This window comes from Diabrotica undecimpunctata, chromosome 4 (genome assembly GCF_040954645.1).
Source record: "Diabrotica undecimpunctata isolate CICGRU chromosome 4, icDiaUnde3, whole genome shotgun sequence".
NCBI classification, from domain to species: Eukaryota; Metazoa; Arthropoda; class Insecta; order Coleoptera; family Chrysomelidae; genus Diabrotica; species Diabrotica undecimpunctata.
Genome location: NC_092806.1, coordinates 127,940,838 through 127,965,079, shown reverse-complemented (window position 1 = coordinate 127,965,079; position 24,242 = coordinate 127,940,838). Strand labels below are relative to the sequence as shown.

Here is a 24,242-nt window from a genome sequence, read left to right as displayed (position 1 = left end):
AATATGTAGATTACGGTACACCGCAAGGTTACTACACCCGCCTCAATTTTTCGAGTTACGCTAAATAGGATTTGGCGCACGTCCAAAACATTATACCGAGCGATAAGAAGTATTCACCTCAAAAATCGAAAAAAACGAGTAGCAAGATTATCAAATCGAAGACATCTAAGTAAAAATTGAAACCGATTACGAGACATGACTAACTTAAAATTGTTCAATGCCAAGTCTACTTCTGTCGCACAATTTTTTGGTGTTTAGTCGGCTACTTTTTAAAATGCCGGCTACATACAACAACCCAAAAAGATGAATTTATTTCTGAAATATTTGTAGGCCTTGCTCCTCTTTCTCTGGCATAGTCTAAATTGCAAATATAAAGATTAGTGTTTTCTACAATGATCTCATCGGTAATAAGGTAGACCAACACTTTAAAGAAGATTTTTCATTTTGAGCGATATCTCTTACTCCGGGAAGTCAAACTATAACATGTTCAGCTCTTATTCTTCCTGATTTCTTAGCGCAGTCTTCATTTCAAATGATAATGCCATCCTTCTCTTCCAATATAAGTCGACAATCTGAGCAACTTTTTAGTAAAGCTTTTTCACTACTTTCTTCGTCATCACAATCGTGTTCGGACGCACAGTCTGTTTCTTCTTTAAACAAAACCTTTTTCCACAAAGCCAGAAGGTAAGTTATTTTTGTTCATAATTCTTTTCTGTAAAAAAAATAATTACATGCAATTCAAGATAAAAAGTTTAAAAATTATTTATAATGTAAATTCCCTTACAAAAACGTAAATCACTTTATTGTATCACAAATCGGGGCGAAAGACCCAACATACATCTTGTCTAATAACTCTGCAGTCGATAAAGGTTGGGCTTTGTTGCTTGCGCTCATAGACCTTGCGCTACTACGGATTTTAAGCATGTACTGGGCTTTAAACTTTAAACACTTTAAACAAAATTTCTACAATAAATGCCAAACATTTTAATGCGCATCAGCGCATCAGGTCTTATAGACTTGGCGCCCCGACTGAAAGGTTAAAATTAAATCTCATATTTTTTAAAGTTTTTTTTTTGTTTATGTACTGATAACACTAGTAATGTGGCGATGAATTGGCAAGTATGTCAAAATAATGAAATAAAAATGAAGATTTAAGTGGAAATCAAGTTTTAAATGGATACAAAATATATCTACAAATAAATCAGTGAATAACAAAATTTATACAAAATTTCATGTATTTAAATCAATGTAGATATTTTTTGTAAATCTTTCAAGATTTTCCGTTAGAATACGTGGCAACAGAGTAGGAAGATTTGCCCAAGCGCAGATTAAGCGGGATCTTTTTTGATTGGCAGTGGCCGTAGCGCCTTAGCTGCCATGTTTTGTTAAATTCTTCAGTGTGTGGAGGAATTTTGTTATTCAACATCCGCCCCTAACAGGAAGGTATTGTTTATTTGCTTCTTTATTTACTAACAATATTTTAAAACATAAATATCTAGCTAAACATTACTAGTAACTGTGATGTCTCAAAAGGTTTGTTGTGCAATTAGATATGGCGCATTAATTCGTTCTATCCTAAGAATGGGTGTTTGTTTTGAGATGAACTGTGGATGTATTTTGATGTGGTTTGAATTTAAAAATAATATTTGGTAATAGAAACCTTACGTCTCATCGTTTTACTGTGTAATTTCTTCCAAGTTCCAAACATTTTCATAATAGTGAAATGTTTCTTGATTTAAAAGGCAGAGTTATAATCCAAATGGATACCCAAATGTTATTCAAGCCCTTTTAATATTTAACAAGAAAACATTGACATTATTTAAAAAACGAACCTGTTGAGATAGGTACAAAGTGCATCAGCATATCCTCACGCTGTAACCATTATTAGCCATCGTATCAGTGTTAAAATTATTATCAAAACATTTAATTTGCACATGACTGCATGACTAATAGAATAGCATTTTAAAGTTGTAAAATTTAGTCGATTTATTTAAAACAATTCTGAGTTGTAAACTATTGTTTGTTTAGAAAAATTTTGATAAAATTTTCAAGGAGGAAAACCTCATTTCAGGTTGCCCTTGGTGATGTATTTTTAGATACACTCCTGTGAACTCTCTTTATTCCTAAAGCGCATTTAACTGGGTACATACCCGTTTTGAATAGAATTGGACATACAGTAAAGTTCATTTTCATAGGTATACTTATGTGAATTTAATGAATATGTACCTATTTTGGTTTCAAGGTTTTTGTCTAAAACTTATCAAAAAGTAACATTTATTTTCAAGGTAGATTTATATCTGTATTTTCCTAAAGTATTAAAGCTATTCAATGTCAAACAATGTTTTACAGTTTCTAAGATATAAACTATGAAATTATAAACAATAAAAGATGATGTAATATTAATATAAATTATACATACCTACATAAATTGAACTGGTATAACATAAAATTATTAAATGCTAATTTGAAATTATTTCTCTTTATTTAGGATTTATAACCTCATACATGTATATGTATTCAAAAGTGAGAATTTTCTTTTGAGTTTAGTGACATGAGAACTTTGTGCTGAATTTTCTTGCTATTTTTGTGGTGTTACATAAGTTTTTAGTCAAGGGGATATTCATCCCCTTCAAGAGAATGAAGAAGATACCTGTATCTATGTAAAATAGAAGACATACTGAAATAAACTAGCATAATCAGGTAGAAAGCTAGATGTAATCTTTCTAACGCTGGTGTTAAAACTCTATACTATTATTTCTTTAAAGTTAATTACTTTACTTCATATTGTTTAACAGAGAACAGTTGACCCACTAATTCACAACAGTACTCTACAATTAAGCAGTGAACCTACATGCTAAAATTTTGATGATATGAGATTCGTAAGAGATGAGATATCTCTGTATTTTAGGATATGTACAATAAAGATCTGATACAGATCTGTTTGCATTTTCTGCCTCTGTCCTAATGATACAAAGTTAAAACTTTCCACACAATAGGTATAGATAAGCATTATGTATTTGGACATAATATTTTTATGTCTTTGGACATAATAAGTACCTGAAATATTTTTTATACTTTTTCAATCTTATCTATATTTACTTCGGCTTGTGGTGCCCAAACCATAGAAGCAAACTCAAGATTTGGCCATACCAAAGTATCATACAGTTTAATTATATTGAATTTTAATGTAAACTTGACTGAAAGTTCACACCAAGATCTTTACATTCATATTTTCTAGGTAATTTTTTTTTTATTGTGACTGTACTAAGATGTTTTTTTATAAAATTTTTATTATGTGTGAAAGTTATAACACAATGTTTTACAATATTTAAAAGCATTCTATTTACCTGGAACCAATTAGATACCACATTTAAATTCTGTTGTTCTACACAATTCTTTTGTTCTTGACAATCTTAAACAATAACCCTAAACATCTTAAAATCACAATAAAAAATAAAGAATTAAGAAAATTTGAGATGGTTAGAAAGGTAATTTTTAATACTAGCAAATGGGAGAGGCTCTAGACTAGTACCCTGAGGAACTTTCAAAGTCACAATACCCTTCCGATAAGACATTGCCAATGCTTAACGTAATGAGTTCAACCTGCCAAATAATAAGTTAAAAATGTTCATGCATTAATCAAAAGGCCAGAACTGCTCAATTTTTTAAGTAATAAACTAGGATCAACCTTATATAGAACAAATAACCTCTATAAAATATCTGGAAATCATCAACAGTGAGTAACCTAAACAAAGAACAAACGCCCCAGTGAGATTGTGGTTGAGCGTGTCACATGTGGTGGGCTCGACAGCCATCTCAGTGAGGGAATCCCGCATATCAGACATAAGACCTGGTATCTTACGAAGATTTCCCACCCACCTCAAATAATATGAAAAAAAAGTGGATGGTATCTTTAAACTTTGTATAAAATATATTGTTTGTTAAAGCTAAGTTAAAAATTATTTGCAAAGGTGCTACAAGGTGTTCAACATATCTCTATAGTTATACTCTGGTAGATTTTCTTTACCAGTTGATTGACTTTGTTATCATCACAAACTCTTAAAAAACCATTAAAATGAAATGTTTCCATATTAGATGATATCTTGAAAACTGACTTAAAGTAGAGTGCAGCAGCTTTTGTAAATACTCGTTCAACTTAATGGACAAAATTATAGAAGAGAAAATCGTAGAATAGAAATTTCCAGTTATAGAAACCTTAAAGAGACTGTTTATATTATATATAATTATGTGTAAGACGAATAATGTGATATTATGCATTATAATGTGATTAATATAGTTCATTCACTCAGCTCAGGAATATTTTGACAGATTCATTGTCAGAAACATACAACACAACAATTCCTACCTCCCACTATTAATAGCTCAAATAAACATACTGTTGCAGACTTCTTTCATTGAAAAAAGACGAATAATTATGAATAATGGGAGTGTATCTTGATTAATTTTCATTAAAAACTTTTTATAAACGACTATAAAATTTCAAAAATAAACTTTTCCTTTTAATTGATGTGGTTTTGTTTTGTTAAAATAAACTTATGTAAATATTTTTTGATTAAATATTGGCTATGCACACGTATGATTGGTTATATAGCAATTTCCAGCCACTGTCAGTAGGTCAAAATTAACCAAATATGTAGCAAAAATAATTAATAAATTTACTAGACAGTTGGGACTGGGATCAGCGAACCGAGTATATCAGTAACATCAGAAGCATTATTGACAATGAGAAATATTATTGATTAGAGACAAGAACACGAATACACCTTATTTGGAGAGCAAGTTGCTTTAAGTTGAGAAAACTATCCTCTGAGTGTGATAGGATTATAATAGTACATAAAAGTAACAAGATTTTCTTTGAAGTGCAGTTGGGACGGTGCGATACATATCCATCAAGTGTCCTAGAAAATTCAACCCAACAATATACAAAAGACCCTTCAGGATTAACGTCGAATGAGGTATATATGTACCTAAACATTCTCCTCCTGAAGACCCTTCAGGATTAATGTCAAATGAGGTATATATGTACCTAAACATTCTCCTCCTGATATCGCAATTACATCAAGTTTGCATCTTTAAGAATTCAACTTCATTCAAGCTATTCCTCATAGCCTAAGATCCCACTGAATTAAATATATTTGCAGCCACTTTTTAACTGGCAAACTATTATCAATGTGTTCTCCTAATTTTAAATGTATTTCTTCCTGACGTATGCCTCTGCCTCTAGGTGTAATTGTTTCTCTTTGGTAGGGATCTATGGAGTGTCAAGCCGCCACATCTTGCCGTACTACTCATTCATAGGTCGACCCGATACATTAACGTATTCTAGTCAAAGTAGCAGATCCATTTAGATTTTATACTACTGTGTTAAACTACTGGATCACTCCATTAGATCTCACAGATTGAAGTGAAAGCAATTCGTTCGCCTACCCCCGTTGGATATGATACCGATTGTTGTGTTCTAATTATACATATTAGCTATTAACATAAAATATATTTCTTCGAACAATTTATTAGAAATATATTTTATAGTATATATATATATATATATATATATATATATATATATATATATATATATATATATATATATACCTATATATGAAAATTACTTAGTTCTCGGGAAGAACCCGTTGAGAATTTATTACTCGACATTTCGGCACCCATTTTGGAGCCATTATCAAGAGTGATACGGTTCGGTTCGAGTTCGGAGTCTCAATCTGCCTACTCCCCTCACTCGAGACGTACCAGTATCGTGTTCTGTATTACAAGAACTGTCTCTCGGCACTGAGGTCTCAATCTGCCTACTCCTCAGTGTCGAGTGTCACTCGAGAGTGTTCAAGACCCCGAACTCCAAAACGGGTTCTTCCCGAGAACTAAGTAATTTTCATTCATCTGACCGCGGAAATTTATCCGAACATATATATATATATATATATATATATATATATATATATATATGTATATATGTATATATAATTAAAACTTTAAAACTGGTGTTAACTGGTTGAAATACAGAGTTGCAGTAAAACAGTATCATTCCGCATCTACCAAAATTGTTCAAATAAAACAATTCAAAAGATTCAGCTGTTAATCCTTAGCCTAATGTTGCTTAGGGAATAGAAGTGCTACTGTTCCAGTAGTCAGCTAGTGGGGGGGGCGCAAACATTACTTCAATGGTGGTTCGGAACATGTTAAAAATCATGGATATTGGTCTTATCGCAACATTCAAACTCAGCATTATTCTACCAATAGACTAAGAACGACGTTCTGTGTTTTGTGAAAAGATGAGGAAATTTATCAACAAAATTTTTCTTCCGACACTTTATTTATAATCGAAAAATCTTTCTTCCTCAACGCTAAAGGGACGCTCATTGATCAGAATATTTAATTTGTAATGTTAATATATTTTAAATGTGTGATGTCAATATATATATATATATATATATTAATCTGTAATGAATAATGTGACGTTATTTGCTCAATTATGTTTAAAAATTTATGCAAATAAAAATTTACTCTACTCTACTCTAAGCAAAATGCAACGAACAGGTTATTGTTGTTTGGAAAATAAACATTTAAGTATCCCTGTACGAACACAATTTCAACAGAAATTAAATGTGGACCATTCTGTCACACATAGTTGATCCATTTTTTATTGTAGAAAGTTGGCGTAGAAATACTTCAATTTACTAAAGATTAATGTTAGTCTTGCCCCCCAAAAACTAAATTATAAAGGTAGGACCATGAAACGGGAACGTTTAGTAAATAATTTTATTGTTAAAGAAATAATTTATTAATCAATAATAGGGAGTAACAGAATATCCATTTGAATTTTAATGTAAAAAAATATTTTTTGAACATCAAATCCGCCAAATGATTTACTTTCTTATTTATGCATTTTTGAAGTCGAGCCTGAAAATTTTACATAACTCTTTGCGGCATATCGACTGGTATCGCTGCAATGTCGTCACGAATCCGTTGTTGAAGGGCTGGGATTACTTACCTGGGTGGATCACTTTCCAGAACTTTTAACTTTACATATCACCACACAAAAAAGTCGCAGACAGGTCGGTAGACCGAGAGGGCCAACTGATGTTCCTGTATCGAGAAGCAATACAGCCTGGAAACAAAGCATGTGGCTTGTTGCCCCGTCCTGTTAAAAAAGTGTGTTTTCATTGACTGGAAATCGGTCAAGTTGTAGTATGAGGAAGTTCTGAACCATTGCAACGTATTGCTAAGAATTGAATATCTAAATTTTTATCCTATTGTGTGCTATCTGAATATATTATAAATTTTTTAATTCCGATAATTTGTTTCAGGTATAGCTAAAATGGCGATACACAGAAGACGATTTCCGCACTAAACTCCATAATAAACTAATACAATATTCTCCCTATCAAGATGTCCGGACAGCAGCTTTAAATCATGTTTCTTCTAAAGGAGGAGAGCCTGCAAACAATTGTTTGGCCCCCCATTAGAGAAAAAGTCTCTATAAATCCTAACGCGGCACCTCAGACATTTATTTTTTAAAAGTGAGTATATTTTCGTATGTTTTTAAGTTTTCAATTAAGTATTTACTTATTTACTGTACTTCGTTTAAATTTGCTGTAGTAATTGATTACTAATTCATGTAAAACAAAATTATATATGAGTGTAGCTGTCTCAAGATAGTTTCGCATTTGAAAATAAGACGCAGTCTTACTTTACGGCTCAGATACTTAGACTAATGAAAACCTGTTACGATGTGTTGAAATGAAAGTACTGAGGCCAATTTACTGAGCGGTTAATGACGATAATGTATGGAGAAGTCGAAACAACTTCAATTTGATTTTCTTTCTTGATAGACATGCTGCTTGCTATTAAGCGAATGATGGCCTTTCCTTAAGAGGTCTATCAAGAATTTTTTCTATTGCCTCTAACAGAAATGATCTGCCTGTGGGATTTAGGTAGGGCGTTATATTGTCGTCCTATTTTGTCTATGTATACCACCTTTAAGTCGTTGGTATATAACCTAGTGTTCTAAAGATCTTCGGTATGATGGCCAATACAATCTCCAATCATTTTTGTAGTTGGGCAGGAAATATCACATCCTTCCCTGGAGATTTAAATGGAGCAAAGTGGTTTATAGCCCACTTTACATTCTTCAGTTTGATTTTTTACAGAGTATTCCCAGTCTTCTTTTCTAGAACGTTTAAGTCGTTCTAGGTTTCCAGCCTGAGTCTGCTCATCAATAATGGTTTATTCTGGGAAGTGGTTCTGTAATAAGAGTTCTAACGATTCAAAATTAATAGGAAATTAAGACTTCCGTCTTAGCTTTACAAATAACATGTTCGTACCTTTCATTACGCTGGATAGACATTTGGTATCGTTGTTGTATAATTCGTGGTCATATTTTAAAGCAGAGGCTGTTGCATATGTCGAATCGTGTCTGTAATTTCCTCTTTTAACTGTTATATTGTCGACGAAGAGATATTTCGGAAAACGCGGATATCAAACAAGAGAATCCAACGATGTCAAATCCAGGTGCTGAGATGGAAAATAAAAATCGGAGAAAGGTGAAATCACATTGTTCTTAAATGTTTCACTCCAATGCTTTTATATCCTCTGCTGTGTCGCCCACTCTCGCTGAGACAGGATGAATGAAAAAACTTAGTGTTTGGTCTTAGCTTTACAAATAACATCCGTACCTCAATTACACTGTGTAAACAGTTCTTGTTGTCGTATATTCTTGGCCATATTTGAAAGCAAAGTCTGTTGCATACGTTGAATAGCATATGTAAGTTCTTCTTTTAACTGCTATGTTGTCAACGAAGAGATATTTCGGAAAACGTGGATAGTTTCAGCACATCTCAAGCAAAAGAATCCAACGATGTCAAATCCGGGGAGTGAGATGGAAAATACAAATCTGTAAAAGGTGAAGTCACATTTTTCTCAAATGTTTCACTCCATTGCTTTTGTATCCTCTGCTGTGTCGCCCTCGTGCTGAAACGGAGTGAATGTAAAAATGGTAAGTTTGAATCAAGGCCCAATTCGCTTTCGTCTTTGAATTAAGGTCCAATAATGTCGCTCTTAGAAAATGCACACCAGGCGGTCACTTTTTAACTATCTAATGGCAGTTTTTGCATATTTGGTCGTTGGAAATCTAGAAATGTATTTCTACGCCCTCGCCTATTATTGCGATCACATGCTACAGATAGATGAGTGATTATGATATCTCAAATTAAGGTTTTATAATCACAAATTCTCAATTGTTACCAAAAGCCGGTTTGATTTTCCCCGTTTGGTTTACTTATCCACCGTTTGGTTTACCCTATTCACTGAAAAGTTGAAGCCGCTTGTTGAGGATAGATGTAAACATTTTATAAGCTGCTCACAATACAGGTATTCCGCAATAATTTTCACATTTCCTAATTTTGATTGTCCTTTTCCTTTCTTTTTTAGTTTCGTGTAGAGCTCAAATGTATTTGTTTCTCTTGCAGTACTTGTTATTTCTTGTTACTTTCGGTCTATCGTATTATTAAGATTGCTTAGAAGCTGAATATCTGTTGCAACTCTCTGTTTCATTACCGCATTACTGAGGACGTGATTTCCCCTAATACCTCGATCTTCTTCTTAGAACGTTTCAGGGTATTTAGAGATTATTTTTGTTCTGAACGGAAGAATTCGCTGTAAACAGGTTGTAGGGTCTTGTTTTAAAATTAATTTGTTTGGTGCGATGAGCAGTTCATTGTACTTGGAGCATTTTTCTCCCATCACCTTATCTCAAATACATCTATCTTCTGACGCTCTTTTTATTAGTCGCATTTTGGTTCCTTGAGAGATAGATACATATTTTAATATCTTTTTTAAGCAAAGCGTTTTTGGCCATATCAATTCGTCTTCTATCCTCTTTTTCCCAAGTTTTACTAGTAGCATCCTAAATGGTTGAATTCTATCATCTGATACTCATATAAACGGTCTAAAAACGTTATTAATATTGTGACTTTTAAATCACGACTAACTGTCAAAATGATTAGTAGAAAGTAAGCTTAAACTAAATTGATATGTTTATAAATTCTAATGTCAGATAAAAGGGTTTTTGCAAATTGTGTTTTATTCCCAAGGGGATGTGTGATAAGAATCACGAGGAATATAAGTGGTGGGTAAGGATAGAAAAGATGACTGGTATTACTAAAAAGAAGGTAATGGGGTTAAATAATGGATATCATAAAGGTGCAGAACGCTAATCACTAGTATTAATCCGAGAGTATTATATTTTACAGCATATTATGAAGTACCCTCAAGTGGTGTCAATGCCTTCGGCCGTCTCTAATTGGCTAGATGAACAGTTGGAAGCACGTGGTATCGATGCAGTAGTTTATACTCGCTATATCCTCAGTTTGCTACATTCACATACAGTTGACGTCTTGTATCCAGAGGACGATTTTCAGTTTCCATATTCTCACTCTAAAAAAGTAAGTAAACATATGGTTGACACTATTTCTTAGAGTTGCATTCAACTAACAATTTTTGTAGAGAATAGTTAATAGATAAATGTTTCAAAAAACGGAAACAGGCTGTGATAATATTCGTGACCAATGTATTTACAAGATACTGATAATGTAATGTTTTTATAGATTTCAATTTAAAAATATATCTTTTAGTGTTAGCAATATTAACTAATATCGCTATTTTTATTTATTTTCAATTCCAAGAGTCACATCTTAGCAGATGTGTTGTGGTTCAGCAGCTAGGATAGTTTGGTTAATGATATTTCTCCACTGCTCGCAGTCATCTGTTACATGTACTGAATCAGTGTACTGTTTCTTGAGAAGCTTTTTCGTAATGTCCGCCCATCGCTCTGAAGATCTGTCGCGTTGGCGTTGACTGTGAGGCTTTCCTTGGTCCACCAACCGCTCCATATTGTGATCGTTTCAATGGATATGACCAAAGAACTTTCATATTCTAAAGTAAACAGTACTAGAGAGACGCCGATTGGGTTTAATTTCATCTAGAACCGAAACATTCATATGGCTAGCAGTTCATGGAATTCGAGGCAGCCCTCTCCATGTCCACATTTCAAAAGCGTCTATGGGTTCCATGTCTCCAGACCAAAAAGACCAGAGTTAAAACGAGTCTCTTCTTATTTATCATAGTAATGTGACGATCACGCCATACCCCGTTTCGTTCAGTCATTGCTGCTCTTGCTAGTTGTATGAGTCTTCGAATTTCGGGTTCACAACTGCCTGTGTGGTTAACTAGAGCTCTAAGATATATCATAGAGGAGACTACCTCACACTCCGCAATAGTTTGGGTTTCAGGAAAGTGTTGTTGGCGATCAATAACCATGATTTTAGTTTTGTTGTGGTTAACCTGAGTCCAAACTTAGCACTTTATACCTAGAGTTTTTTTAATAACTTAGTAATTTGTTAGAAAAGAATAAAAGAAATGGGTGAATGGAAATTAAATTAGCTAGCCCAAATCCGACACCCTGATAGGATAAAAGAAAGAGGAGAAAGAAAGTAATTTCTTTTGAAGTAGAGACTAGAAGTGTAGTGTCATAGTAAACGCAGCAAATATCAGTAAGAGTTGTAATGTCATTGATGATAGTGGACTGGATCTTAAGATTTAAGGAATTTAAGAAATGTGGTTTGCTCCAGATTACAAAGTGTCATTCACATAACGGAACTCACACAATGGCTTTTTATCTGCTGTTGCTGGAATTTTTTATGAAAAAGTTTTGCCGTAACCGGTCTGAAGAGACTTCCTATTGTCCTTCCATCTGCTACTCGTAAAATTCGCCGTCCCACGTTAAATATATTATGATAAAGCAGTGACGTAAAAGGTTGGTAGTCTTTTTACAATTCAGTAAATTGTAAACATTTACAGGTTAAGACCATTCATAAAATTATTTTACAATTTTTGAAAATGATTTCCACATTGGAGATTGAAACGTCAAAAGAAATGTAAAGTGTAATTCTCATTGTAATTCGTCCAAGGCTTCATCCTTGATTCGTTGAAGCCAACTGTAAAGATCTCGGACAGTTCATTTTGGAATCGCATTGTTGCTTTTTGTTGGAGATATAAGTTTCAGATTAGTCTTATATCCTTACCATCCATTCCTGATGTTTTTCGGATATCGATTGGTTTCCCATATAGTACATTGTTAAATGCCTTCTCGATATCGATGAAACATGCAAACACATTGCAGTTGACATCCCTGGCTCTCTGTATTACAACTTACAAACTGAAAAGTGCTTCCCTTGTTCCGAACCCTGCTCTTGATCCAAATTGATCTTCACTTAGGTGTTAATGTGGTGTATATGCGTGAGTGGGTGATAGGAGTACTTTAAGTAGATGGCTCATTATCTCACCACCTGATCCAAAATGTGTTCAATAAGACTTAAGTCTGGGCTACGAACAGGCTATAGAAATCGCGTGATTTGAACCTTGTTAACCACGAACTGTAAAACATAGTCTTCTAGAATCTATATCAGATACCTATGCGCAATCAACGGTCCATTTTCGGAAAAGACTAACTCTGTGCGATCATCAAAAGAGCGCCTTCCTATGTTATAAGGCTTCAATCTCTCATGCAATACGTTTGACAATTGGATGCTGTATCTAGGATAGTTATTCCGCGGTAATTATTGCATTCTAGTTGTTTTCCCTTTTTGTGTAATGGGAATATTAAGCCTAAGCTCCATTCCTCAGACATTTGCTCCTCAAACCAAATGTTACACACTATTTTTGCATCACCTTAATGATATGCTCTCCTCGGTGTTTAAATAACTGTTGGAATACTATCGGTGTCTAGGAATTCGTGGTTTTTTAGTTTTTTTTGTAAATATTTTCACTTCTTTTACCGAGGAGGGTTCCACAAATTCCTCATTTCGGTACTCCAGTTCTATGTTGTTAGTAGGGTCCCCTGCCAACAACTCCCGAAAGTGTCAAACCCATCTTAACAGGACATCCTCTTTGTTGTAAGCAAGTTGCCATCCTTATCATTACAGCGGTGGATTCTCTACTTGAATTCTTTTCTAATAATATTTATTTAGTAATATAACTTTCTTGCTTCTCTTTGATTCATATGACTTTCGAGCCGTTCTAATATGTTGTTTGCTAGTAGGAAAAAGCTCTAGTTCTAGAAGATAATTCAGCAGCATAAAGTCGCCCCCTACCTGTCCACTCACTTATACATTTTTTAATACTCGATGATTTCAATGGGAACTTACTGTGGCCGTTCATCATCTTTAGATTCAGTCATCTCTAGATGTTTTAGTGCTGCATCGTCTATAACCAGGTTTTCGAATGAACAGATTAGTCTCTTCGTACCGCCGCTAGATTCGTTTGCACACTCAAAAAACGTATACCATCATTTCGCGCTGATCGAGCTTCTAAAGCCTCCATATTTCTCGCCAACAGCAGAATTATAATACACAAAAACAAGGACAACAATACGCAAACAATAATTTGCAATCGACAGGTAAAACCACAGAAACAAAAACTGTGCTTATAATGATTTTAAGGTATTTAGGTTGAGGGTCCTTTTTTTTTCAATGGAAACAACTTTTTTTCAAGCAATCTTATTTGTCCTTTTCTTCTTCTTCTTCTTCATGTGCCATCTCCTCTAAGAAGGTTGTCAACCATCATGGCAATTCCCACTTTCGATACCGTTGCTCTAAAGAGGCCAGCAGAAGTCCAGTTAAACAAAGCTCTCGAATTGTTTAACCAGGAGATGCGTCTTCTTCAGCGACTCCTTCTACCCTGTATTCTTCCTTGTATTATTAATTGCAGCAAGTTATAACGCTCGCCCCTCATGACATGTCCTAGATATTGCAGTTTTCTGACTTTAATTATATTTAAAACCTCTTTATCTTTTCCCATTCTTCTCAACACATCGACATTCGTGACTCTACCCATCCAACTTATTCTTAATATCCTTCTGTAGGCCCATAACTCGAAGGCTTCTAATCTGTCCGAAACATCTTTCTTTAATGTCCAAGCCTCCAACCCATAAAATAATACGGAGAACACGTAGCATCTCAGAAGTCTTATCATTAAAGAAATTGAAATGTCCCTGCTGTAGAGTACTTTTTTCAGTTTGTTGAAAGAATTTTTTGCCTGTCCTATTCTTGCCTTAATCTCTTCTGTGTACTCATTATTTTCGTTAATTATTGTACCCAGATATTTATATTTTTCAACTTTTTTAATTTGTTCTCCATGTATTGTTATGTTTTCTTGGCGCTGTTGGGCTTTTGTAATTACCATAAATTGTGTCTTTTTTGTGTTTAGGGACAGTCCGTTTTCTTCACTGACTTCTACCACTTTGTGAACCATTTGTTGTAAATCCTCAAGACATTCCGCTAATAAAACAGTGTCGTCGGCAAACCTTATATTATTGATTGGTCGGCCATTTACTTTTATTCCCATAGTTAGTTCTTCTAGTCTCTCATATCTAAGTTTTTCTTTTCAAGTAATTCGATAAGACGGTTATGTCTGACCTTATCGAAGGCTTTGTTGTAATCCAAGAAACACATATATACTGGCTGATTAACATCCATGCACCTTTACACAAGTACATTCACAGCTAACAGGGCTTCCCGCGTTTCCAGTGCATTTCTAAATCCAAATTGTGTGTCACTTATGTCATGCTCAAGTTTGTTGTGTATTCTCCGGTGTATAATTTTTAAAAATATTTTGAGCGTATGACTCATTGAACTTATTATCCGGTGGTCTTGGCATTCTTTTGCATTTGGTTTTTTTGGTAATGTTATGAATGTTGACATCAGCCAATCTGTGGGAATGATTCCTGTACTGTATGTTTGATTTTTTGTTAATATTAGTGCCTGTTATTTCCCTAATTTTTTTATGAAGGTTTAAGTTATCATGTTTCTCTACCAACTGTTCAATCTCTTCGCATCTGTCACTATACCATCTTTCCTTTGCATCTCTTATCTTTTTCCTTATTTCTGTGTGTATAATATTATACATGTTTTTGTCTTTGGTTTTATAAGATCTCCTTGCTTCCATGAGATCCAGTATCTCATCGGTCATCCATTCATTTTTGTTCTTGATCAGCTTAGGTGTTAGTGTTAGTGTCTCACATGTGCGTATAAGAGCATCTTTTAACATATGCCATTTCCTGTTCCACATAATGGGCCACATAATGAGAGGAGAAAAGTACTCTCTGCTTAGGCTCATAATCCAAGGAAAAATCTCGGGAAAGAGAAATGTGGGACGTAGGAGGATTTCCTGGTTGCGAAATTTAAGGGAGTGGTATGGGTGCAGTTCAATACAGTTGTTCAGAGCTGCAGCCAACAAAGTAAAGATTGCTGTGATGGTAGCCAACCTCCGATAGGAGACTGTACTGCAAGAAGAATTTCCTGTTCGAATCTTCAGTAGGAATAATTTCTATTTTGGTGAGCTCTTCTTTAATTTTTAGTCCCTCAAACGGGATACTTGTATCCTCTCTACTTTAGTTTTAGCCACAAGCTTTTTTAGATTCATTCTAAACCTTCCTACAACTGGGTTGTGATCTGATCTCACATCAGCTTCGGGGTATGATTTTACTGATTTTATGGAATTTCAGTATCGTTTGCAGATGAGAAGGTAGTTAATTTGGTTTCTGATGACGTTATGTTGGTTGTCTGCTGGAGATTTCCATGTATAGAGTCTCCTTTTCTTAATTATCCTAAAATCAGAATTACAAAAAACATTTTGAAACTTTACAACGGTTTATATATCTTATCGCAGCTTGTTGCCCTGTGAAAGTATATTAATTACACTAGTTATTCTAAAATGCACTCTTAATTTAGCTTATAGGATTTTTAAAAGCTGATTGTAAATAAAATTCATCATAACATCTTTTTATTCAAGAGAGTTAACAAATGCGACATAAAAATACAACAATGTAATACAGTAGTAGTGGCTCATTGAAATCTTCACTGTCAGATTTATTGTTGTATGATTTACAATCTATTATTTTCTAATTGAAATTTAGTTAATTATCTAGTTAAACCTTTAGTTGCCATTGTTCTTAGAAAAAGTAGATAATCCCTTTCTCTTCTGACAAAATTGAGATGTTTTACAAAACAAATTTGAAGAATAATTATTATAATTGGTAAATACTAAATAGTATTTAAATTATACAAAAATTCATAATTGCTGTTGATAAAAGTACTTTACAATTACATCTAAATAATAATCAATTTGTCATTATAAACCAATCAGTTGTGTATATATTTATACAGGGTTTAAATTAGAAAACACCTATGGAACCTTTAATACTTTCTTTTAAAGTAAACTTTTGCCTTAATCGCTACCGGCATTACTCCATGTCGTTTCAAATAATAGAGGGTGAAATGAAAGACCTTTATTATTTAAATTTTTGTTTATTTACACAAATATATCCGCATCAACCACTAAGGATTATTACAATTTGGTATATAGTTTAGTGATTTTGTGATAATATAATAAATATGTTAAATTTGAAGTCAGTACATTTTTTAAATTGTCATTCATTTGCGATCCTTTTGTTCTTGTCTACTGGACACTCGATATCTGTATATTTCACTGATAATTGAGTGTGTTGCACTTAATACACATCGGAGCAGCTTTTTGTTGAAGATATGATATGTGCATAAGTAGAGTATGTCCTGTTCGAAGTCTATTGATGAGTTGGTCTTTTCTATCACTTGGTAAGATGAGTGTGGTGCCTACTTGATCTAGGCATTCTTTGAATTTTATAGCAGTGTGATCCCAAGTAGTTTGCCATGCTCTGTAGATGTGGTCTTTGATTTTTACTTTATGATCAGTCCAAGGTATTTAATTTATGATAGCAATTTTTTGGTCTGTTATTGCATTGCTTGCCAGGGAGTCCACTTCCTCGTTGCCACTTATTCCCATATGAGAAGTTGCCCACATGAAGTAAATGTCTTTTTGTTGAGTCTGTAGATGAGTACTAAACAAATTCTATACCGGAAGTGACCATAGATTGGTTAGAGCGAATATTAAAATACAGACGAGAGTAGAACGAAACAAACTTATTAAACGAGAACGATACCTAACCACCGATGTCCTATTTCAAAAACAAACGGAATACCAAAAAGAGCTAAGCACAAGACTAAAATCAGTAGAGACACTGAGACAAATGGATATAAACGGACTAGCCAATAAAATAAAAGTAACTGTAAAAACATCGGTTAAGAAAATATGCTCAAACACGAAAACAGCCAAAACATCTAAACTTCAACCTAATACAATTAAATTACTAAAAGAAAGACGAAACAGAACAGATCGAACTTCGGACAGCTTCAAAAGTTTAAACAAAAACGTGAAGAAAGAAATTAGGAACGATCATAGAAACTATACTAACAATCTAATAAAAAATATAATACAAGATAACTGCAATATGAAAGTACTAAAAGCAAAAAACTCAAACGGCACAAGAAAAATCATAGAAATAAAAAATGAGAAAAACGTCACCGTCCGAGACAGAAAGGAAATAAGCGAGGCCATTGAAAAATTCTACACTAAATTATACTCGGCAAATACACAACCACAACAACGACGTACTGAACGAACAATAATTAACACCGGCTCAGAAGAAATACCGGACATAACCGACTATGAAATAAGAATGGCCCTAAATCAACTAAAAACGAATAAATATCCGGGAGAGGATAAAATTACAGTCGAAATGTTGAAAATCGGTGGAAGAAAAATAGAACAGGTATTAAATATTTTATTTAATAAAGTAATTGATGAAGGAAAGATTCCTCAAGAATGGTACAACTCCGAAGTCATTTTACTATTCAAGAAAGGAGACAAAGCAAACATCGAGAATTACCGACCAATATCCTTGCTCTCACATCTGTATAAATTACTAACTAAAATCATAACCAACCGCCTAACACATAAGCTCGATTTCTATCAACGTATCGAGCAGGCTGGATTCAGAAAACATTTTAGTACCATAGACCACTTGCACACCGTAAGAACACTGATAGAAAAATGCACCGAGTATAATGTTCCAATTCATATGGCGTTCGTCGATTTCCATAAAGCATTCGATTCCATCGAATTATGGGCAGTGCTTGAATCTCTAGAAAATGCACGTATAGATTCAAAATACACTAACATAATTAAAAACATATATGAAAATGCCACCATGCAGATAAAGCTGGACGAAAGCACAAAAACTAATCCCATAAGACTACAACGGGGAGTAAGACAAGGAGACACCATCTCTCCCAAACTATTTACCCTTGTTCTAGAAGACATTTTTAAGAAACTAGAATGGAACAATAAGGGTATCAACATCGACGGATCATACTTAAACCACTTGCGATTCGCAGATGATATAGTTTTAATAGCCGATAATATCCAAGAACTAATTGATATGTTACAACAATTAAATGCAGTTTGAGGAGCGGTAGGCTTAAAAATGAACTACAGCAAAACAAAAATACTGAGCCGAGACCAGACAAATATAACAATACAAAATCATACCATAGAAAATGTTAAACATTATGTATATCTAGGTCATATTATCAAACTAGGAAAACCAAATCAATATGCTGAAATTAAAAGAAGAACACAACTGGCATGGGGCGCTTTCGGCAAATTAGCATATATCTTGAAAAACACCTACATTCCTGTAAACTTAAAGAAAAAGGTGTATAACACATGCATACTACCAGTTTGTACTTACGGCTTGGAGACAGTAGCCCTTACCAAAAAATCTGCTAAAAAATTAGAAACAACGCAAAGAGCAATGGAAAGAATCATGCTTGGAATATCACTAAGAGACAAGATTAGAAACACCGAGATAAGACGTAGAACAAAGATTAGGGATATTGTGGAAGAAATTGCAAAAATGAAATGGCGCTGGGCAGGTCACGTAGCCCGATATAATGACAACAGGTGGACACGGAGAATTCTAGAATGGAGACCAAGGACGACAACAAGAAGCATGGGAAGACCTCAAAAAAGATGGGTAGATGACATAAGAACAGTGGCAGGCAAACAGTGGATTAGATTGGCCCAAGATAGAGAAAGATGGAAGCAATTGGGAGAGACCTACATCCAGGAGTGGATGGAAAATGGCTGACAAAGAGTAGATGAGATAATTCTTCTTTGATCTTGAGAAGTATAGCTTGAGTTGTATGTAACTGTTTTATTCCAAATAATGCGTTCATTGAATCAGAAATAATAACAAATTTGCTTTCATGGACAAAACTACATTTTTTCATGGCCTGGTGAATTGTCCAGACATATATACAAAGTTCTCCGGTATATATACAACCATTTTATGGAATTCATAATTTTAGATTTTTAACATAACTGTATCTGTCAATACTTTTAATTAAATTATTGGGGTCGCGCCACACCCTGTATATAATATATTAGTTGCCCATTTTTAAGCCCTTCTCTCTATTCGGTTTGCCGAATATAGGCCTCTCCTAATTCTCGCCATTCATCTCTGTTGTTTGTGAGACGTTTCCACATTGGTCCTGCAGTTCTTTTAATATCGTCGCTCCGGCGTATTTGCGGTCTTCCTCGTGGTCTTTTGGCTTTATATGGCCGCCAATTCCCGTTTTCTTTATTCCATCGGCCATCCTTAAGACGTTCGTTATGTCCAGCCCGTTTCAGTTTAGCTGCCTGTTCGACAGCATCTTTTACTTTTGTTCTATTACGAATGTCTTCATTGGTTTTATGGTCTTTGACTGAGATACCCAGCATCTGTCGTTCCATAGCTCTGAGTTTTTCTGATCTTCTCCATGTTTATTTTAGTGAATGACCAGGTTTGAGCTCCATAATATGTAAGTACAGGTACCTTGACATTTTGATCTAGATATGTATATTCATCTACGTGTTCTATCTCTGTCCCTCGGATGTTTATCATAGGTTTGTCATCTTTGTTTGACATTAGTTTAGTTTTGCTGAAATTCATTTTCAGTCCTTTTTTTAGGGATTCTGTGTGTAGCTCTTCAATCATCCTATTCATTGCATTCCACGTGTCGGCTATTAGTACTACATTATCTGCGTATCTAAGATGGTTCGAGTATCTTCCGTTAATAGGGATTCCTTTATTTTCCCAGTCTATTGACTTTATTATATATTTATATTATTTTATATTTATATACTATTAGTATTGTTTTAGCAGCATTCCATTTTTCGGGTGTGTTGCCTTGGAATAGACATTTATTAAATAGTATTTTTAGATATATGATGGCTTCTTCTCCGCCTTCCTTCAGCATTTCTGCTAGGATTCCATCGCTTCCAGGAGCTTTATTTCTTTTTATCTCTTTTACTGTCCTTTCTATTTCTTCGTGGCTTATTTAGGGCATCACTTCTGAGTTGACAAGTGCCTATGTTGCCTATGTCTAGAATATATTCTTCAATTATTATTAATAGCTTGTTCTTTGGCCTACATCTTAATATTGTCAAATGCTTTTTCATAGTCTACTAAGGCAAGAAATACGGGTAGTTGGTATTCATTTGCTTTCTCTATCAATGTTCTCATTGTCAGCAGATGGTCTGATGTAATTCTCCATTTTGTTTGTAAATAATTTTCATAAACAATCAGTACACTTGACAGCAACGATATAGGTCTATAATTCTTAAGATTATCATTTTTCCCTTTTTTGTGTAGCAGTATTACTGACTCTCATTCCTGCTTATTTTTAAAAACTTGGCAACTATACCGTCGTGTCCTGGAAGCTTTATTATTTTTTAGTTCTTTTAAAGCTCTTTCTATTTCCCTTTATATTTAGTAGTGCTTCTGAGCTGTACAAGTTTTTTATAAGTCTTAAACTATCTTTGCTATTTTATATTTGTCCTTTTCCTTTTTATCGATGTCTTTAATTTTGATTAATCTTCTGAACGTCCAGTGTTGAACCTATGTTATTTTCTGTGTGTTGTAATAATAGGTAATAATTAACTAATTAAAATGCTGTATTAAGTTAAAATTATTAGATAGTTGTTATTAACGTATTTGCGCAAAATGTCTTCTGATAATGGTTAGGTATCAAAATGATCCTCTCAGATATTGTACAGGATATCGTCCTTCATAAAAATGTTAATTTGTCAAAACGTAACTATATCAGATAGTTACGATTCATTCTCATTCATTCATTCACAAAGGAAAGGCAAGAGCGATGTTAGCAAAAAAGAAACATCTGTAGAAATGCAATTAAAGAAATTATGGAGGTATTTATTTGCCTTTGATATGGAATGATGTAGATACCCACTAGAAACAAAAAACCAGAAAGTATTTAACACTAGAAGCGAGAACATTTCTGCCAGTCCTATATTGCGGACGAGTCATTTTTGACCCTTATGATCTATGTCGAAAATGTAAAAGGAAACTTTTAACAAAATATATATTGATTTTATAATAAATAATGTATTTATGTAACTGTTAATGTAATATTTTATAATAACTAGATAGTACTCTTATCTACATAATGAACATACAAAATATTGCGTGGAAGTGCATTTTTTACCGACGGTTTTTTTACACACGTGGCATTTTACAGATGATTTGTTTCCAGAACACTGTGATTTGATTTCACAATGTGTTCGCTTATTTTTAGGTTCATCGATTTCATCTGGAATGGCACCTCGTTTCACAGCAGCTCTAGTCCCCGCGTATTTTTCTGAGAGTTCTCCTAGCTTCAGAATATAATTTCTGCGACTTATTTGCGATTTGTTTAAGGATTTATATAAGATCCAGGCATTTATTCCAGCAAAGTTTAAGTCCAGTAAATTGTAAAACGTGTGAAGTGGCCAATGCCTAGACGATGCCTTCACTGAATACTTGCGTGTCATTTGTGTCATACATCCTCCACTACATCAACACCATATTTTGTCTCATTATAAAATTCAATAGTTTCAGCTTTCTTTTTCTCAGTTGATGCAATTTGTACATCCGAGTGCATTGTACTAAGAATGACCACATTTTTATTGCTTCTGGACTGATAAACTGAGATATCACCTGTCTTTGGAAGTATTGTACTGTACATATTTTCTTTCGCGTACTTCACACAAGCCGGGATTTCACGTCGAGCTTTATTCATAGTACCAAGGAGACTAGTACTATTCGCTTTCAAAAATTCAGCTAGTGGAGTGATGTGAAGAAATTGTCACACGTACCATTTCTTCCTTTTTTAAAATATGGTTGCATCAACTTTTTACCACATAATCACAGAGGCGCTCGTTATTTGGTCTCGCTTTCCCTAAATACGGAAAAGCATTGACAATGTAGTGTCTTGGTCGGACATCCAGAGTTTTTAACCATATTTATCGGGTTTTGAGGCAATAAACTGAGTAAACCTACACCTACATTTCGATAGAAACAGTTGCTCGTCGACAGTGATATATGGTCCTGGAATGCAGCTGCTCTATGAATTTGCAATGAAATTGTACCAAATTTCCGACACCAATGCAAACTTGTCTTTTAGTATCTGCGATCGTGTAGACCTGACATCGAATCTTAAATATTTTATTATTTCTCGAAATCCCATGACTCCTCGTACATATATTATGGCTATAAATGATTCTAACTCTTCTGTTGTTAGAGACCAAGTGTTTGAATGAACTTGGCGTGCTTCTCGAGTAATACAGTCGGTGATATATTTTAAAATTTTATCGTCAATAAGAAGTTGATAAGCACTATTATATGTTTCATCGACACGGCGTTTGGCATATGGTGTAGGCCTGGAAGTATCTTTGAACACGTTTTGATGTGTTCTTCTACCAGCAGATGCATTACACAATGCTTCGATCTTCCAAAGTGTACCATCAGGAGCTATAATTTTTGAGCCAACAGGAATTTGAGAAAGAATTAATTACATCCTGCTGCTCTGACCGGTGATTGACTACGGCCACGTCTACTTCCACCTCTACTTCGTCGACCGCGCCCTCTGCTTTCTGCGGATAGGCTGTCATTATCACTGAAGAAAAAAATACATTCTAAATCAGAACGAGAAAATACATAAAAGTACGAAATAGTATCATTTTATAAGATAAGAACAAATAACATAGCTTTAACAGCGATACTCTCAGACTGAGGCACTGTCAGTTCCGTGTCGTCATCGGACTTAGAATCAAATTCGACTGGCTGTTTCCACTCTTCATCAGTTGAAGAGTATAATACTTCGCCTTCAGATTATCCTAAAATTTCATTCATTGCATCAACAAGATGTTGATGAGTCAAGGGCCAATTATTCACAGTCACGACACTTTGTACGTACTCAATAAAAGTAAAAAAACCCTTACTAGCACTTCACTAGTTCAAACTCGACTGAACGATGAGATGGTCGCAATAGACGATCTGCTCCCCTTGGTATCCTCTCCATTCAGACGATGTATTTCGACATTCTATTGCCATTAGTTATAAGTAGTAGTGCCCTAAACTCCAATATAAATTAGTATGTATCAATTGTAAATAATTTATACTAATATAGATAGTGAATCTAGGATGACCCATCTGCGCTTTAAGGTATTTTCGTAAAAAAAAAAACAAAAAATTAGTTATCACAATAGACATATAGTTTTGAGAATGTAATGTATCCGATAATTTACAAAATGTCAAAAAATTTTAAGGCTATAACAAGTATAGAATATTTACTGCAAAGAGATGAATTTTGAAATGGGTCAAAATTGGAACGGCTGCGCTTCTAGTGTTAATCTCATCTCTCGAAAGACAATAAGCGAATCACTGAGAGTACTGCAGTAGTGCAAGTCGTATACACTTAATGATACACAACACAGATGAGCAGCCTCTGTATAGATCTGCCAAGAAAATATATTAATCACTACCTAGCCACTGAACTATGGCCGCCACTTGGCTTATGTCTGTAGACAATAAAATTAATTAATTAAGCTAGTCTTGTAACTGGTTGCACTTTATTCATCTTTAGCAGGGAGAGTTTGTGCTAATTTGATTAAAGTCAAAAAAATACATCGAGTAAGAAGTCATTCTAATTCAAGTCAGTTGTAATGTACTTTTTTATCAACATGATTGTATATTTGGTTAAATATCACACACCGTTTTGCATTAATTTCCATATTTAACAAGTCCTTTTAGCCATGTGAATATTTATAAAATTAAAAAACAACGTAAATACGAGTAGAAAATAACACACTTTTTTGAATTTTTTATCATATTACTGTATGCACTTTATGGCTTGCACTGATATAAACGTTTCAACCATTCTTACTTTACTTGTTAG

The 24,242-nt window shown here is 34.1% G+C and overlaps 1 protein-coding gene across 3 annotated transcripts in view; it reads left to right on the top strand.

Moving 5' to 3' along the window:
- Window positions 1–1,317: 1,317 nt before the first annotated feature.
- LOC140439990 (uncharacterized) overlaps window positions 1,318–24,242 on the top strand; it is a 66,784-nt gene continuing 43,859 nt past the window's right edge. The window contains exons 1-3 of one of the 3 annotated variants that reach the window (XM_072530212.1): window positions 1,318–1,443; window positions 7,341–7,553; window positions 10,284–10,475. In XM_072530212.1, coding sequence (XP_072386313.1) covers window positions 10,290–10,475 — 186 coding nt within the window. In that variant the 5' untranslated portion in view covers window positions 1,318–1,443; window positions 7,341–7,553; window positions 10,284–10,289. Of the gene's footprint in view, window positions 1,444–7,340; window positions 7,554–10,073; window positions 10,203–10,283; window positions 10,476–24,242 lie in introns of those variants that run through there. The other 2 variants (XM_072530211.1, XM_072530213.1) reach the window with 2 other exon arrangements.